General features: G+C 37.3%; 1 protein-coding gene across 1 annotated transcript in view; it reads left to right on the forward strand.

Moving 5' to 3' along the window:
- Positions 1-13,326, forward strand: part of LOC114474724 (alpha-2-macroglobulin) — a 62,111-nt gene that overhangs the window by 2,546 nt on the left and 46,239 nt on the right. The window contains exons 2-14 of the mRNA XM_028465204.1: positions 1,514-1,694; positions 5,980-6,136; positions 6,247-6,299; positions 7,487-7,507; positions 7,673-7,841; positions 7,950-8,034; positions 11,837-11,954; positions 12,022-12,136; positions 12,201-12,310; positions 12,447-12,602; positions 12,667-12,903; positions 12,989-13,052; positions 13,130-13,275. Coding sequence (XP_028321005.1) covers positions 1,514-1,694; positions 5,980-6,136; positions 6,247-6,299; positions 7,487-7,507; positions 7,673-7,841; positions 7,950-8,034; positions 11,837-11,954; positions 12,022-12,136; positions 12,201-12,310; positions 12,447-12,602; positions 12,667-12,903; positions 12,989-13,052; positions 13,130-13,275 — 1,612 coding nt within the window. The remainder of the gene's footprint in view (positions 1-1,513; positions 1,695-5,979; positions 6,137-6,246; positions 6,300-7,486; positions 7,508-7,672; positions 7,842-7,949; positions 8,035-11,836; positions 11,955-12,021; positions 12,137-12,200; positions 12,311-12,446; positions 12,603-12,666; positions 12,904-12,988; positions 13,053-13,129; positions 13,276-13,326) is intronic.

Raw genomic sequence — 13,326 nt, forward strand, 5'->3', positions numbered from 1 at the left:
TTGGCCATAATGTTATTACATACATGAATTTGTCCTCTACATTTAACCCATCCCTGAGGAGCAGTGGGCGGCGCCCCCTGAGGAATAGTGGGCGGCACCCCCTGAGGAATAGTGGGTGGCTCCCCCTGGGGAGCAGTTCGGGACTTGATCAACATCCCACAGTGACGGCAACCCTCCGATTACAAGCCCAGCGTCTTTAACCACTAGGCCAGACTTAATAATATTTCACCAAACTTTGATGTGGAATAAAAAACTTTTTTTCCATAAGTTTTCAATGATTCATAATTCTTAGTACTTCCTTGTCTACTTGCATGCATAATATTGAAATATCCTTAAATTTGTGATCTGTACAGGACTTTGACAGTTGACTACTCAAAAAGTACACAGTAAAAGTACTCAATAGTATGCATTCAAGTACTCTAAGAAGTACTAAGTTCAGTGAAATATGAATCAAAAACTACTTATGGCAACTTTTTTCCTCTCACATCGTCCTTTACTTTGAAATCCGGATGCATACGTTTGTGATATCTTCAGTTTATTACTGAAGATAATAATAATGATTACTGTAAAAGTATGGTATTTTCATGGGTGTGATAGTGAGACTGTTGTCTGGGTCTCTACTCATTATCATTACCGTAAGTGTTAGTATAGTCGCGCACTAGATATACTGGTTTGACCGCAGTATAAAAGTGAAGGTTTTCTAATAATCAGAAGCTGATTAGGACCACCAGTGTTCATCCAAACTGGTCCTAACGTGTTTCTGTAGCTCCTCCCACAGACAAACTGAATGCTCCGCCTCTTCATAAAAAACATTGTTTTTCACTTCTTTTATCAATATCTCTTCAAAGTCCTTAAACAGATTACGACGCTGTGTTTATGAGATAAAACAGAAATAAATTGTTATTCAAATATAGTTGAACTCATTCATTGATACATAATATAAATCAATATTTTTTACTTAATAAAGTTTGACCAGAAAGACAATTCTAGATTAAATTTGCTGATACAAAATACCACATAGACATTTATTAACAACCAGCTGATCAATATGTTCCACTTTAGTTTGTTTGTCCTCTAAGGGACAGCACGTGTGAGTGAGTTCTGTAGATGAAGGTGTGGTTAGAACTCACTCAGTGATCATTGAGAGGTAGAGAAAGCAGCGACTCATTAACAAAAATAAACTATAATATAAAGAGAGATTTTTGCAATATTGTAATTTTCTATGTCACCAAGAAATAAAAGTTGATACACGACCAGCCCTAATACACGGTTATGATCTGTTGTCATATATGGTGAATTGTCCTCGTCAGCTTCTGTAGATGTGACTTTATTAGAAAACCTTTTATCATCATATTAAGTTTATTTTAGACAATTTCACTTTAATGTGTGTGTGTGTGTGTGTGCGTGTGTGTGCGTGTGTGTGCGTGTGTGTGTGCGTGTGTGCGTGTGTGTGTGCGTGTGCGTGTGCGTGTGCGTGTGCGTGTGCGTGTGCGTGTGCGTGTGTGTGTGTCAGGATGTTTGCAGTAGCTGTGAGCTCCTTCCTCACTGCTGGGCACCAGGAGAGTGTGTGCGCTCACGTCCAGGACCCCACACAGCCCGTCACACTGACTGTAGTCCTGGACATGAAGACTGAGAAGACCCTGGTCCTGGAGGAGTCTGTCACGCACAACTTCTACCGCTGCCTCAGCTTCCAGGTGTGCTCTACATGTTCAGTGTCTACATTTATAGAAGAGTTTTACAGTAATTCCTCTTTAATTCAGAATAAAAGTGAATTCTTCTTTAAAATTACCTTGTAAACACTTAAAGTATCATGCTTTTAAATGCTTCCTTTGGACATATAAATCATACAGTTGTGATATATATATATATATTTTATACATATATATATTTTATATATTTAATATATATATAAAGTGGAACAGCAATGCTTGGGTCTGAATTCCTCATTATTGTAGCTCCACCCCTTTTCTGATGAGCGTCAGTGAGAGTGACTCGTTTTGGTGTGGTCTCTTTAAATGCAAATGAGACACTTCATACCCCGCCCCCTCTCTAGGTGGCAGAGGTGACACTCAATTCAACTCCACCCCTTTCGGCCGTTATTGTAGTTTAATAGAACAACAGAAGACTTGTCCATCCAGCCTGACATGTTGGAACCAGAGTCTGACCCAGAGCGAGATGAAGATGAAGATGAAGATGAAGATGAAGATGAAGATGAAGATGACAAGCCTGTAGAACAAGGTCTTCATATGAATGTATCACAATGGTGAAACGTCACTGAATCCAGTCTTTTCAGAGACAAAAACAGCAAAACTAATGAAAACTTGAGTCTACACTTTATTTAAAGTGGACATATTATGAAAAATCCACTTCTGCAGTTTTTTTGATCACATATGAAGTAACTTGAGTGTCCACTGGCACAAAATGTGAAAGAAAAGCATCCATGTTTGTGGTCCACCCATGGACCTGTTGTATCACTGACCTGACAGACCCCCTACTGTCACCCCTAGTCACACCACACAGTCACCCCCCCCTCCTCTTAACCTTTCACACCTCTGTGTGAACCATCATCTCATCTCCTCCTCTGGCTCCCTGAACACCCACACACCTTTAGACTGTACTGACCCCCCCCCCCACAATAAACATCACAGCTGACCAGGTGAAAAGACAACTGGTGAAACTTGGACCAGGACTTATCAGACCTGGACCTACTACAGTCATGTTCTTTAACACCATCCGTGTGGATGAAAACAAGAAGTGTGTGGTGATTGTTTTGGTGATCACTGATCACCCTGTAAAAGAGCGAGACATGACGTGAGTCAGCGTCTATAGACACGCCCACTCATGAATATGCATCAGCACGGCCCCATTTTAGAACTGATCAGAAAGTGACTTTTCAGAGGCTAAAACTCTGGAAAACATTGAGAGTTTGTGAAAATAAACCTCAAATATGATGTTTTTGGAGTTTTTAGAACAAATGGAGATGATGGATGTAAAATAGCATCACACTGGACCTTTAAAAACACGTATATCATCAAACAGGGCTGAGTGAGACTTTAATGACCCGATGAGTTCTTTTTTAACATGACTTTGTTTTAACATTGATCTCTACCTTCAGAATGATGTCATCACCTCCATACCAGCAGCTCTCCCTGCACTGTGTCCTCCTAATGATAGTTTTAATCACAGACATTCAAACACCAACGGCAACAAAAAATGTGACAACAAAACCCATTGTAGGGGGTCTGAGGGGGTCTGGGGGGTCTGGGGGGACCCTATGCTTGAGAATGTTTATTTTAACACAAATTAAGCATTCTGCCACACTCTAAACAGTACAATAAGGCAAAATATTTTCTTCAAACCTAAAAACATTAATTTACACCATTTAAAGAGGACATATCATGTTAAATCCACTTTTTTAGCCCTTAAATACATTTTGTTGTATATTTATAGTGTTTATAAGTACAGAAAAGTTCAAATTAATCTCTTCAGGTGCTCCGTAGATATCTTTATTTTCTGTTTTGATCATATTTTTCAATTTGTTTTAATTTTTCTATTCTCTATTACGTTTTTTGAACTATTACATCACAGTATTTGCAGCAGAACTGCCAAATTAGTTCATCAACTCCAGGTCCAACACTTCGAGCAATCCGCCATTTTTATTTCTCTTTTATTTTGTAGTCCAAGCTCCAGGATGCAGAAGTTATGAGAGGATAAGTCAAAATGTTGGGTTGTTGGATGTAGTAACCCACACGCTTCATTACACCGTCTCCCAGCATCAGAACCTTTTCAAAGTGTCTGGTTGAGTTTTATTTTTTATAGAAATGTACCACATTTCTAACAAAGTGGATTCAGCATGATATGTCCCCTTTAAATCTGAATGGACATTTAATTCCAAATTAAACTTAAATCTGAATTAAGTGGCTGGTTTATTATGATTTTAATTCTAAATGAAATAATTCCTCTTTCTTGTAAACACTAAATTCAGCTTGAACTTAATTCTGGTGGTTCTGAGCATGCTCAGTCAGTCATTGACGCTATGGATGGAGGTAGAGCAGTAACGCTGGCTCTGATTGGCTAAAATACTGTATGTCTCCTGCTCAGCTGACCAAAGTGAAACAGGATGTTAGTGTCAAAACTACATTCAAATTAAAAGTTTAAACTGTTATAATTATATGGTCTTTTATGTTTGTTGTGTCTGTTTCTCCTCCTGTCCAATCAGAATCCTTCCCAACCCACAAATAAAAGTGACCAAACCTGTTTTTCATGTAAACCTTAATTTAGAATTCATATTTCATTCAGATCAGATTCCATGTGTGAAGTTGTTCAGCCTCTGGTTCCAGTCCCATCAGTGGTTACTGTTATGCAACATTGTGGCCCTGCTCCATATTGATGTGTCATAATGACTTCTGACCCCCCGCCCCCTCCCTCCTCCTCCTCCCTCCCCCTCCTCCCATATCATCCAATCATTACAGGTCAGCCTGGTTTCATCCTTTGTAGCCTGTGTTATATAAGTGTGTGTGTGTGTGTGTGTGTGTGTGTGTGTGTGTGTGTGTGTGTGTGTGTGTGTGTGTGTGTGTGTGTGTGTGTGTGTGTGTGCGTGTGTGTGTGTTTTGCTGCTCGTTGTTTCTCACACACTTTTTTTGGGTGTTTTTCCCACTTTGAACCAGGGTGAACTTTAACCCCTCCCCCACAGCCCCTTAGATAATCCTGACAATTAACTGAACTAACATGGTACAAGTAACTAAACCCAATAAAAAACTAAATTAAAAGTCAAAAATACAGGAAATAAAGAATTATTGTTTACAATCTGTGACAAAAAGCTTCAGAAAACAAAGAGTAAATATTTTTTTATGTCAGATATTGAAAGTGTGTTTATTGTTCTGCTCTATGTGAAGAACATGTTGATATAAATCATCATTATTTTTACACATTAGTTCCAGGTTACATTTAGTTCCTGGTCCATATCTAATCATTTAGGTTCTCATCATTACTTTAACAGTGTTAATGATTTTTATTATCAATGAAGAAAAGATTGGCATGAAATTTAAATGTCCTCCTGTTTGTCAGGGCGCGCCCCACACTTTGAGAAGCACTGCTCTAAAACACCATTTAAATGCATGTTTTTATTCAAATGTTATTACATAACCTGGAAGGCTCCATGTGTTCCGTAGAACAGTTTATATTATATTAGGGCTGGGACTTTAAAGCGTTAATCATGATTAATTCATTAAAAAAAAAGAAATAACGCACTAATAAAAAGCAGTTATCTCCTTTTTATCACTGCAAACAACGTGGAACCGTTCTCATGTCACTAGTTTACCCATAAAACTGATGCACAGAGCACAACACAGGAAACAGGAGAACCAGAGGAGAAGTCGTTGCTGTGCTTTGTGGGAATTAATTTTAGTTTGAATAAAAACACTGGATAGAAAACTTATATTAATTAATTACACAGTCTCTGATTAATTACATCAATACATTCTGTTACCGTGTACCATTACTGTGTACCGTTATCGTGTACCATTACTGTGTACCGTTATCGTGTACCATTACTGTGTACCGTTATCGTGTACCATTACTGTGTACCGTTATCGTGTACCATTACTGTGTACCGTTATCGTGTACCGTTACCATGTAGCATTACCATACATACATTTCGTTTTCACTGTGCAATATTTATTTCATATATAAACATCCCTCTCCTTTCCTTTTTTATTATATATATAAAACTCACCCACCGCGGACGATCTCTTTTTCCTTCAAGCTCGGGTCCTCAGAGCTTGAAGGTATATATGCATATATGTATATATGTATATATATATATACATATATAGTATTCTATAGTTTGTACTTTTTATTATTGTCTACATCTTTTGTGCTATTGTTTTTATGGTTTGATCTACACTGATTATGAGAGCTGCTATTTTTAAAAATGTTGTGTTTTTGTGTAATGACGTGATGAATGTGTGTGTGCTGCAGGTTCCGACTGTTCTGCGTGAAACGTTGGCGTTCCTGGAGGTGACGCTCAGAGGTCAGAACAGCTCGTTGATCAAGAAGACCAAAGTGGTGATCCACCCCCCGTCCTTCATCCATGTGGTCCAGACGGACAAACCCATCTACAAACCAGGACAAACGGGTGATTCACTCTAATCTCATTCATTGTTTCACATTATCTCCAATAGATGAGCCTGAGAACATTCCAGGTAATTAAACGGACAGTTGATAATTTATCTCCTCGTGTTTCAGTGAAGTTCCGGATCGTCTCCATGGATTCCAGTTTTGTTCCCGTGGGCCGAGTGGTGAGTGACGTGTGTGAGGAGAAGCTCTATTTTGGGTGAGGGGAGTGGGAGGGGAACACTGGGCTGTTTGTTGCTTTTGGAGACGACGTGGGCGTGAGGCGCCGTGTGCAGCGTGCTGATAAAACAGCCTGTCAGAGTTCATTTGGCACATGCTGCCTTGGACCCAAACATCTGAACCAATATTTACTTTACTGAAATATATTTAAACATGTTTGTTAAAGAGGGACAGGTCACATGTTCTACCTTTAACACACGTCTATTGGTCTTTAAATTATATCACATTATACACATTAGTACAGTGACCGTCAGCAGTATGTGTTCATATAGTGGGAGGAGCTTAAGTAGAGTTGTCAATTATGACCAAATGAGTATGTGTTATAAGGTTGTATGTACATAGAGGTGTACATACTGTACTCTGTAGTGTTATAAAGGTTTATTTATGGGTGTAAAATAAAATAGTGTGTGTGATTTATCTGGTTTAATTCTATGAGACATGATAAATGATAAATGTTTTGTTGTTTACTAATTTTTATATCGTTTTTTTGTTTGGTGTGTTTATCTGTAATGTATGTTTTTGGAGTCATTATGTGTATTTTTGTATCTTTTTTGGTGTAGTTTTGTGCATTTCTGTTGTCGTGTATTTTTTTATTAATATTTTGCTTTCTGTATTTTGAGTCATTTTCATATGTTTGTTGTTATTTGGTGTATTTTTCTGTAATGTTTGTTTTTTGGAGTCATTTTGTGCATTTTTGTTGTGGTTTTGAGGACTTTTTGTATTGTTTAGTTTTTTGTTTTATTTTACTCATTTAGTTAGCTCTATGTTTGACACGCTAACGATAGCGTGGTACAGAGATAGAGACAGAAGAGGAAGTGAAGTCCGTGACCCGTGATTTAAAGGAAGTTTGGAATCACGGGAATAATTTTAAATAACCATGAAATATTAACTCAAATAACTTACAAAAACATTTTTAATATTTTTTAAATCCAAACTAACTACGACACAGTGACGTCATGAACCCAGAACCAAAAGGGGGTAAACTACAAATCTAGATTAGAGGGTTAGTCTGGTATGATCTGGTCATATCTGATCTGGTTAAAGGCTCCCATGTGATCTCCTGTAATAACTGTGAAACCATGTGAATTATACATTATGCTAATGAGTTGTTTATTTTCTTCTTTATTTCCAGTACAAAGTCGTTGCCCTGCAGGTAAAAACTCTTTATGTATCCATTCATTTCCATTAGAAAGTGATGACTGTGTATTTCTCATGGAAACGACTCAGCTTTAAAAATGCATTTCTTTTCTTTTTTTTAATTTAATGAAAGTGTTTCATCATGTTTGATAGAAACTTTAAATAATGCTTGACTGCACAGGATCCAAACTCAAACCGCATCGCTCAGTGGTTGAATCAGACCATGGACCAGGGAATCATTGACCTCTCACATCCCATCATCACTGAGGCAGAGCAGGGCAGCTACACCATCACTGCTGAGACCCACCATGGAGAACACATCTCACACAGCTTTGACATCAAACAATACGGTCATTATCATTATTTTTATTTTTATTTTTATTTTTATTATTATATTGTTGTTATTACTCTATGATGAGCTATGATCACTACTTTACATCTGATCTCATTTTTTACAGTTTTACCAAAATATGAAGTGAAGGTTCATCTGCCCACTGTAATCAGCATCCTGGACCAAGTGGTCACCTTCAGAGTCTGTGGGAAGTGAGTAACAGCAACAATAACTGTAACACTTAGTAACAGTAACACTTAGTAACTGTAACAGTTAGTAACAGTAACAATAACAGTAACACTTAGTAACAGTAACACTTAGTAACAGTAACTGTAACAATAACTGTAACACTTAGTAACAGTAACACTTAGTAACTGTAATAGTTAGTAACTGTAACAATAACTGTAACACTTAGTAACAGTAACAATAACAATTACACTTAGTAACAGTAACAATAACAGTAACACTTAGTAACTGTAACAGTTAGTAACAGTAACAATAACAGTAACACTTAGTAACAGTAACACTTAGTAACAGTAACACTTAGTAACAGTAACACTTAGTAACAGTAACACTTAGTAACAGTAACTGTAGCAATAACTGTAACACTTAGTAACAGTAACACTTAGTAACTGTAATAGTTAGTAACTGTAACAATAACAGTAACACTTAGTAACTGTAACAGTTAGTAACAGTAACAATAACAGTAACACTTAGTAACAGTAACACTTAGTAACAGTAACACTTAGTAACAGTAACTGTAGCAATAACTGTAACACTTAGTAACAGTAACACTTAGTAACTGTAATAGTTAGTAACTGTAACAATAACTGTAACACTTAGTAACAGTAACACTTAGTAACAGTAACTGTAACAATAACAGTAACACTTAGTAACAGTAACACTTAGTAACAGTAACTGTAACAATAACTGTAACAATAACTGTAACAATAACTGTAACAATAACAGTAACACTTAGTAACAGTAACACTTAGTAACTGTAATAGTTAGTAACTGTAACAATAACTGTAACACTTAGTAACAGTAACACTTAGTAACAGTAACACTTAGTAACAGTAACTGTAACAATAACTGTAACAATAACTGTAACAATAACTGTAACAATAACAGTAACACTTAGTAACAGTAACACTTAGTAACTGTAATAGTTAGTAACTGTAACAATAACTGTAACACTTAGTAACAGTAACACTTAGTAACAGTAACTGTTACAATAACTGTAACACTTAGTAACAGTAACACTTAGTAACAGTAACACTTAGTAACTGTAATAGTTAGTAACTGTAACAATAACTGTAACACTTAGTAACAGTAACAATAACAATTACACTTAGTAACTGTAACAGTTAGTAACTGTAACAATAACAGTAACACTTAGTAACAGTAACACTTAGTAACAGTAACTGTAACAATAACAGTAACACTTAGTAACAGTAACACTTAGTAACAGTAACACTTAGTAACAGTAACTGTAACAATAACTGTAACAATAACAGTAACACTTAGTAACAGTAACACTTAGTAACAGTAACTGTAACAATAACTGTAACAATAACTGTAACAATAACAGTAACAATAACAGTCACACTTAGTAACAGTAACTGTAACAGTAACTGTAACAATAACTGTAACAATAACAGTAACACTTAGTAACAGTAACACTTAGTAACTGTAACAGTTAGTAACAGTAACAATAACAGTAACACTTAGTAACAGTAACACTTAGTAACAGTAACACTTAGTAACAGTAACTGTAGCAATAACTGTAACACTTAGTAACAGTAACACTTAGTAACTGTAATAGTTAGTAACTGTAACAATAACAGTAACACTTAGTAACTGTAACAGTTAGTAACAGTAACAATAACAGTAACACTTAGTAACAGTAACACTTAGTAACAGTAACACTTAGTAACAGTAACTGTAGCAATAACTGTAACACTTAGTAACAGTAACACTTAGTAACTGTAATAGTTAGTAACTGTAACAATAACTGTAACACTTAGTAACAGTAACACTTAGTAACAGTAACACTTAGTAACAGTAACTGTAACAATAACTGTAACAATAACAGTAACACTTAGTAACAGTAACACTTAGTAACAGTAACTGTAACAATAACTGTAACAATAACTGTAACAATAACAGTAACAATAACAGTCACACTTAGTAACAGTAACTGTAACAGTAACTGTAACAGTAACTGTAACAGTAACTGTAACAATAACTGTAACAATAACAGTAACACTTAGTAACAGTAACACTTAGTAACAGTAACACTTAGTAACTGTAACAGTTAGTAACAGTAACAATAACAGTAACACTTAGTAACAGTAACACTTAGTAACAGTAACACTTAGTAACAGTAACTGTAGCAATAACTGTAACACTTAGTAACAGTAACACTTAGTAACTGTAATAGTTAGTAACTGTAACAATAACAGTAACACTTAGTAACTGTAACAGTTAGTAACAGTAACAATAACAGTAACACTTAGTAACAGTAACACTTAGTAACAGTAACACTTAGTAACAGTAACTGTAGCAATAACTGTAACACTTAGTAACAGTAACACTTAGTAACTGTAATAGTTAGTAACTGTAACAATAACTGTAACACTTAGTAACAGTAACACTTAGTAACAGTAACTGTAACAATAACAGTAACACTTAGTAACAGTAACACTTAGTAACAGTAACTGTAACAATAACTGTAACAATAACTGTAACAATAACAGTAACACTTAGTAACAGTAACACTTAGTAACTGTAATAGTTAGTAACTGTAACAATAACTGTAACACTTAGTAACAGTAACACTTAGTAACAGTAACTGTTACAATAACTGTAACACTTAGTAACAGTAACACTTAGTAACAGTAACAGTAACTGTAATAGTTAGTAACTGTAACAATAACTGTAACACTTAGTAACAGTAACAATAACAATTACACTTAGTAACTGTAACAGTTAGTAACTGTAACAATAACAGTAACACTTAGTAACAGTAACACTTAGTAACAGTAACTGTAACAATAACAGTAACACTTAGTAACAGTAACACTTAGTAACAGTAACTGTAACAATAACTGTAACAATAACAGTAACACTTAGTAACAGTAACACTTAGTAACAGTAACTGTAACAATAACTGTAACAATAACTGTAACAATAACAGTCACACTTAGTAACAGTAACTGTAACAGTAACTGTAACAGTAACTGTAACAGTAACTGTAACAGTAACTGTAACAGTAACTGTAACAGTAACAGTAACAGTTAGTAACAGTAACAGTTAGTAACTGTAACACTTAGTAACAGTAACTGTAACAATAACTGTAACAATAACTGTAACAATAACAGTAACAATAACAGTCACACTTAGTAACAGTAACTGTAACAGTAACTGTAACAATAACTGTAACAATAACAGTAACACTTAGTAACAGTAACAGTTAGTAACTGTAACAATAACTGTAACACTTAGTAACAGTAACAATAACAGTCACACTTAGTAACAGTAACTGTAACAGTAACTGTAACAGTAACTGTAACAATAACTGTAACAATAACAGTAACACTTAGTAACAGTAACACTTAGTAACTGTAACAGAAACAATAACTGTAACACTTATTAACTGTAACTGTAACAGTAACAGTTACAGTTAGTTATCTGGCTAATGACAGAAATGGATGTACATTGTGGACATGATGCTCCTTAACTGAGCTGTAATGTGATGATTGCAGATACCACAGCACATTGTCTCCTGACAAGGAGACAGATTTAACTCCTTTTTTGTTGTAGAATCCAGACGATGAGTTGGTGTGTGTGTGTGTGTGTGTGTGTGTGTGTGTGTGTGTGTGGTGTGTGTGTGTGTGTGTGTGTGTGTGTGTGTGTGTGTGTGTGTGTGTGTGTGTGTGTGTGTGTGTGTGTGTGTGTGTGTGTGCTGATGCTCTCAGGTACACTTCATTTTTATTTTCTATTTTTTCTCAGGTACACTTATGGAAAACCAGTCATTGGATCAGTGAAGGCAGAGTTCTGCAGAGAACGATCCACGATGTTCTGGCTCCCAAAGCCTTTTGAAGACATCTGCAGGAAGTTTGAGCTGACTGTATGTTCATTAGTATCATCCAGTGTTCCTGAGCTCTGCTCCTCTAACGTTCTCTGTTCTTCTGCAGACGGATCAAAGTGGTTGTGTTGCACAGACTGTAGACTTGGGCCCGTTTGGTCTGGACCAGGACATGTATGCAGACCGCTTCAGAGTCAGCGCTGAGATGGAGGAGTTTGGCACAGGTAAAGGTCTTGGTTTTCATGGACCAGCTCCTGAGGAGGTGTGACCTTGTTCTGGTCTCTGCAGGTGTGGTTCTAAAGGGGGTGGGGCTCAGCAGCTTCAGCAGCGACATCAGAACTGTCACCTTTGAGGACGTACCTGAAGCATACAAACCTGGCATCCCGTTTGAGGGCAAGGTAATGTCCGACCAATCAGAGCAGGTTAAATGTTTGTGATGATTAATGCTTGTGTTAGCATTAGCATTGTGGTTGAGTGTCAGTTAGCTTTAGCATGGAGGAGCTATCGGTGGAACACTTTCCAATGTGTTGACAGGTCAAAGTGGTCGGTCCAGACAACAAAGCAGTTCCCAATGAGAACGTGTACGTGAGCGTTGCTGGTTCTCAAACTCTGACGCTCAACACCGACACCAAAGGCGAGGCTTTATTGTCTTTGGACACGTCGCAGTGGAAGTACTCCGTGGTTCTGATGGTCAGTCACATGACATGTGATAGGAACACATTTCAGGTCTGATAGCGTGCTCTTTCATCCACAGGCCAGTTCTCGGAACACGTCGGTCAACGAGCCGTATGTTCCCAACCTGCGGCGCCCTGAGTACAGGTCTGCGCACCATCACGTCACTGCATTTTACTCAAAGAGCAGCAGTTTTGTGAAGCTGAGCCAGCCCCCCCACAGCCTGCCCTGTGGGGGGGACGCTTCTGTCAAAGCGCACTACATTATCCAGGGGGCGGAGCTAAAGAAGGGACAGGAAGTGCTGGACTTCTATTTCATGGTATGTAATTGCTTCATGGTTTGCTGCTCCAGCTTTGGTAGCTTTAGCAGCTGACCAATCAGAGTGCGTCTCTGTCCCTGTCCAGGTGATGTCTAGAGGGGGCGTGGTCCAACACGGCCGAGCTCCAGTCAACGTGGACACAGGAGCAGGTTTGTACTGTTGCTTTATTTATGTGGAGAATTCAAAGGTTGAGATGAATGAAGAGTGGAAACATCATCATCATCAGTGAACAAAGGGGAGGTGTCTCTGGTCCTGGTCCAGACGTCCAGCTTGGCTCCCGTAGCTCAGGTGGTTCTGTACGCTCTGATGCCCAGTGGAGAGGTTGTAGCTGACAGTATGGACTTCCCCGTTCAGCTGTGTCTCAACAACAAGGTCCGTTCATCACTCACACCAACCTCTGAAACGGCTCAGTCCACATGTTTA

The sequence above is a fragment of the Gouania willdenowi genome, chromosome 13 (assembly GCF_900634775.1).
Source record: "Gouania willdenowi chromosome 13, fGouWil2.1, whole genome shotgun sequence".
NCBI classification, from domain to species: domain Eukaryota; kingdom Metazoa; phylum Chordata; class Actinopteri; order Blenniiformes; family Gobiesocidae; genus Gouania; species Gouania willdenowi.